General features: G+C 37.8%; 1 protein-coding gene across 1 annotated transcript; it reads right to left on the bottom strand.

The window, feature by feature from the left end:
- Positions 1-2,057: 2,057 nt before the first annotated feature.
- LOC112175737 (thylakoid lumenal 15 kDa protein 1, chloroplastic) lies at positions 2,058-4,747 on the bottom strand. Its single transcript, XM_024313469.2, has 8 exons — positions 4,589-4,747; positions 4,383-4,511; positions 4,200-4,295; positions 4,018-4,090; positions 3,809-3,870; positions 2,957-3,038; positions 2,552-2,612; positions 2,058-2,476 (listed from the first exon to the last, which is right to left on the bottom strand). Exons 1-8 carry the CDS (start codon positions 4,673-4,675, stop codon positions 2,425-2,427), a joined length of 642 nt encoding a protein of 213 aa, XP_024169237.1. The 5' UTR covers positions 4,676-4,747; the 3' UTR covers positions 2,058-2,424.
- Positions 4,748-4,988: the final 241 nt, after the last annotated feature.

Genomic DNA, 4,988 nt, shown 5'->3' with positions numbered 1-4,988 from the left:
GGTCCGAATAAAAGATATGTTATATAACCTTTAATATACAGTAAATTTTTTTACTATTACATTAAATAAGTCCAGAATGTTTGGACTAATTCCTCGACCACAGTTCAAGGAGATCCACTACACAAAATATATTAAAGTCAATTCAAATTTGCAACTAAACGCTAAGTGGATGCATTCATTAGACGTTGTGCAATTGTATTTTTTAACACTTTCATTTCTCATCTTCCCGTCTTATTCATGTGCATTGGCCTCTATCTCTTCACTTAAGGTATATGTCATAATCTGCAAATAGGATTTACAAGAACATCATAAACAAAAGATTAGAAGGCATAAAGATATCTCATGCCAATCAATTGCATAGTAATTTTGCCAAGAACAAGTAGAAGAACACTTCCAGGTGCGTTTCGAGAGCACAATGGTAATTTAAGTGTGAAAGCAAGAGAAAAAAGTAAACCAGCTAAGCTACTAGAATGAAAATTGATTCATATCTAAAACTTTGAAGCTGGACCCAGAAACTTAATAGTTTTTCCACAACTCAATGCAAGAAAGGGATTTTTACCCCCTTTCTTTCTCTTTAAGCTCAAGAAACTGATATAAACATTGAAGCCACAACTATGTAATATTTAAAAATCTATAAGAAATTCCACACCCAATCCTTTGTAGAATTGGTAATGAAAAGAAAAACAAGAAGAAGAAAAAAAAAGAGAACAACAATCCCAAACCAAATAGATTTGATGTTTGATAAAAATCAAATCTAAAATCAGACCAATTAATAATTCAGTAAAATTGTTGGTAAGAGGTTTTACCTTTTAGAATATGGAGATGACGCTGCTCTATCGAGTTTATGATGAGGATGATTGATGCTCCTCAGTTCAATGACCATAGAGAATGAAAGATTGAGGAGAGGACAATCAGAAATAGAAGTCCTCTCTCGAGTTTCTAATAAGAAGAATGATGCTCCTCAGATTTTCAATGACAGTAGAGAGAGTAGGAGGAGAAGTAGAGGACCTCTCTCGATTTCTTCCAATGAGTATGAATGACGCTCAAGTATTTGACTGCAAAGAGAGGTGGAGGAGGAGAATGCGATGGTTTTGCGGCTTTTGCCTCGATAGATGAAGAAAAAAGTCTGGATTCAATGTAAATTTTAGAAAAGAACGAGGACAAAATAGATAGTTTGCTTAACTTCATTAATAGTTCCGTGTTTTCAGCCGTGTTCTGCAAAAGCCATTTTCAAAAACTACTGAAAGTAGCTTATGATTTCCTGCTGCCACAGAAGTGCTTCCGCCCAAAGCAACAATTTTAGAGATTACCAAACATCCTCACTTTCCTCCATAAGCACTTTTGGACCCAAAGTAGGTTCCAAAAGCAATACCAAACTGGGCCTAAACCGCACCATATGCCTTCAGGCACACGAATTTGCACGAGTTCTATCCACACAGCATTTTGTCAAGTCAAGGGTAACTTTCATTATGTTAAAGGTGCCAGAGCTCATATGAAAATTGCTCGAAAACATCTTTAGTGCACAACATGAATCTTATAAGTTTTGAACATCCAGCTTAAAATTAATTGACATTAGTTAAATTGTGAATCACAGATTATACTCATAAAGTAGTCAACAAGTACTAATGGGAGTTCAAAGAAAATTGCAAATGGGCATTGTGGCCAATCCTATCATCGCTCGAAGAATACCGCATAGATGGGTTTAATGTGTTGCCTTTTGCTATTCTTTGAGATTATAGGTAAGTGAAAGCTAAAAGCGGTTTACTAATTCTTGTCAATGGCTGAGACTAAAGTGACCTCACAGCACTGAAAATCTGAAACTGCCGTAACTGTAAGACGCCATACCTCATGAAAGGTGATGTTGCCAGCAATGGAGAAGATAAGAGTACAACTGACTCACCTCAGCCTCAGACTCAGCCTATGTTGACCATACGCAACCAAAATCTCAATGAAAGTCCTCTTTTATTAAAAGTAAAAAAAAAAAAAAAAAAAAGTACAACTCATTCGCCTCGGCCTCAGACTCCGCCTAAGTTAACCAAACACGACCAAAATCTCAATGAGTGTAAGACGCAATGGAAAAAAGGTCATTGAAGTCCAATACATGACGGCATATCCAATTCAAACAGAAAAAGAACTAATACAAGGTACAAAGAAAGGAAGAAAAAAAAGTACAGCCTAAACCTTCCCAGAGACACGCAATGGTATCACCCCAAGATGATCCTCGATATGGAATTTACAAAAAGAACAATCTCTGGTCTATAATATGTCTTCGCATATACTTCTGGATAAATGAAAGGCATAGTTGCTTTACAAGTTCTCGTTCACTTGTTTCACGAAAATTGGCTTTTGCATATCAGTATATCACCATTTCCATCACAAATTCACAATGACCTCCTACATTTGACTTCCGCATCAAATGAAGTATTATTTGCAAAACAAGGTTTCACGTGTTTCATTTCCGGTTGTTGGATTTACCCTGTTAATATAACAGATGTGTCACCATAAATGAAACATATTCGTGAAGACATAATCTACAAAAGAAGTATCTTACCCATCAGCAATTTTGCAAAGATATTCCCGCTGATCATCTCTCAAAGGAACGTCTGTGAAGTCTGACCAGATAAAAGGCAAATCATCCAAAATGGGTTACGTACTTGAATTACAGAAATCTTGTTAACGACAAAACTAAGCTATGCGTGTTTGACCCAAGAAGTGAAATATTCCATTTACTTTTCCAGGGAATATTAAGGCTCATAGAAGTTTCCAACTGAGAACTAGCCAAAGACAACAGAAACAACTCATGGTAAAGTGAAAGTGAAAAACCTAATATCCTTGTTTTTTAACTTAATTTTCTACTGTTTGTAATACATAACTTACTAGCATGGATTTGAGAACACATTGAGGCAAACTATCAAAAATATCACCATTGAGCAAATGTTTTCTGTTTTTCACATACCTGCACCTGTGATAGTTGATCCTTTGAAAGAAGTGTTGCCTGTAGTAAATGCACCTTCCAAGTTAGCATTGCTCAAATTTACCTGGAAAAAGTAGTACATGCATGGTAAGAACACTAGAAGGCATTACGGAGACTTTACTTCTTTATTTCTTTGCTTTGACAAGATTTGAATCTTAGGCCTAGTGGAAGCCCAATTCAACCTTGCCAGTTGCCACTAACACATGAGTGGACCAAGGGATGGAGAAATAACTCAATACAGTCGGGCTGAAAACAAGCAAAACTTTTAAAAGGGAATCTGAAAACCGTCCGGGGTTCCAGTAAACTAGTAAAATTCAAGGGTACATTCCTCATAATAGTCCTATTAACTTGGCTGGAAACATCTAAAAATTTCATTGTCACTACATCTCCATAATGAAAACAATGATTATGACAGGGACAAAGAACTAAGTGAACAATTTTGAGCGTGTTAGCTTCAACGGCAAGGGTTTAGGCCTGTAAACTTAATATTCAGGGTTGAGTCATGCTCAACATTATGCTTTTCACAAGCAAACCAGAACCTAACCTAAGCTGAACCTTATGAAGACAGGACTATCTATGGCACAAAAGCTCATTGGCCATAAAAGTCCACATTGGAATCCAATATGCCCCAGGCTCCCAGCACTGGGATATTCACACACATACTGTACAAGTACACACATTGTAATAGCCCTCTCTACCTTTTCTTCACCGTTTATCAGCATAGGTTGTATTAAACAGGTAATCTGATGGTGAAAGATCTATATAACGATATGAAGAGACTGCAGAAGTATTTCTTATAAATCGAACAGGCATAAGAGTTCCATCAATGCTCACCTTTGTCACATTGGCCAAGGAAAAGTCTGCACCTCTTAGATCAGCATCAGAAAGATCAGCCCCTGGATAGCGAATATCATTCATGGTTTATCAGCTATATGCTTAATCTCTAAACAACAAAAATAAACAAAACAGCATTAAGGAATTTCCTAAATCACATTATACATATTCACCATTACTATGAGAACTAATTAAATTAACGTTGATACCTGTTAAATCAGCATCAAAAAAGCTAGCTCCTAACAACTTTGCGGCATGAAAATTCGCCTGCCTCAATATGGACTGTAACAAAATGAATCGCATAAACTCAGCACAAAATACGAAACAATTGCAGGTAAGAAATGTGTGTGTGTGGTGCTGTGTGTATCATCGAAATTTTACTGATTTGGACCGTTTTGAAGTCCTGCTTGACCAAAGTCAAGCCGCTGAAGTCCTTCCCGGTAAGGTCCTGCCCCCTAGTCACCTCTGAACCGTAGGGACCTCCACCCTTCCATCCAAAAAAACAGAAACTAAATTCACTACACAATCTTAATTTTTCCATCACCGAAAACACATATCGAACATTAACCCTTACGATATAGGCGAGCGCAGGGTCGGCCGCGAACAGAGAAGCAGAGAGCGCGGCGATCAGGCTGGCCTTGCAGACGGATTCTCCGATTTGCAGCGCAAGGTTTCTGGAAGCTTCGGATTGAGTCTTGAGTACCTGCGAAGAAAGAAACTGAGAGAATCAGAGGAAGAGGCGTGAGAGTCTGAGAAGGAAGCTGGGGCGGCGCAATGTACCTGGGGCGGAGGATAGCCGGAGAGGGAGAGGTGTTGGCGGGAAGGGTTTGGGATTTTGGAGCACATGGAGATATTGAGAAGCGCCATTGGGAGTTTCTAGTGGATAATGAGAGAGAAATCTGAGTGGATATATGGGCCGCGTGTGTCGTCGGTTGATGATTTTTTTGAATCAAATCAACGATTTCTCATTATAGTCTCACGCTATAGTAGTACATTACATACATTTTCACTGCCTTAAATATAAATGGTAAATAAGAAAAAGTGGTATATATATCTAGTACCACTCATTAACGAACACCCATGCTCACTTATTAAAAGTAAGCTTATAAACTATGAAATAAGAACATAGAAAATAGGCAGAGTTCAAAAACCTAAAAACTCTATATTTTCTCCTTGCCCT

Source organism: Rosa chinensis, chromosome 1 (genome assembly GCF_002994745.2).
Source record: "Rosa chinensis cultivar Old Blush chromosome 1, RchiOBHm-V2, whole genome shotgun sequence".
In the NCBI taxonomy this organism is placed as follows: domain Eukaryota; kingdom Viridiplantae; phylum Streptophyta; class Magnoliopsida; order Rosales; family Rosaceae; genus Rosa; species Rosa chinensis.
This window is presented reverse-complemented; position numbering and strand designations above follow the sequence as displayed.

Coding starts and splice junctions, on each gene's coding strand:
- LOC112175737 (XM_024313469.2), bottom strand. CDS start 4,675: ATGGCGCTTCTCAATATCTCCATGTGCTCCAAAATCCCAAACCCTTCC. Junction 4,296..4,382: donor ACCCTGCGCTCGCCTATATC/GTAAGGGTTAAT, acceptor TTTGGATGGAAG/GGTGGAGGTCCCTACGGTTC. Junction 3,871..4,017: donor TTTTGATGCTGATTTAACAG/GTATCAACGTTA, acceptor TTCGCTATCCAG/GGGCTGATCTTTCTGATGCT.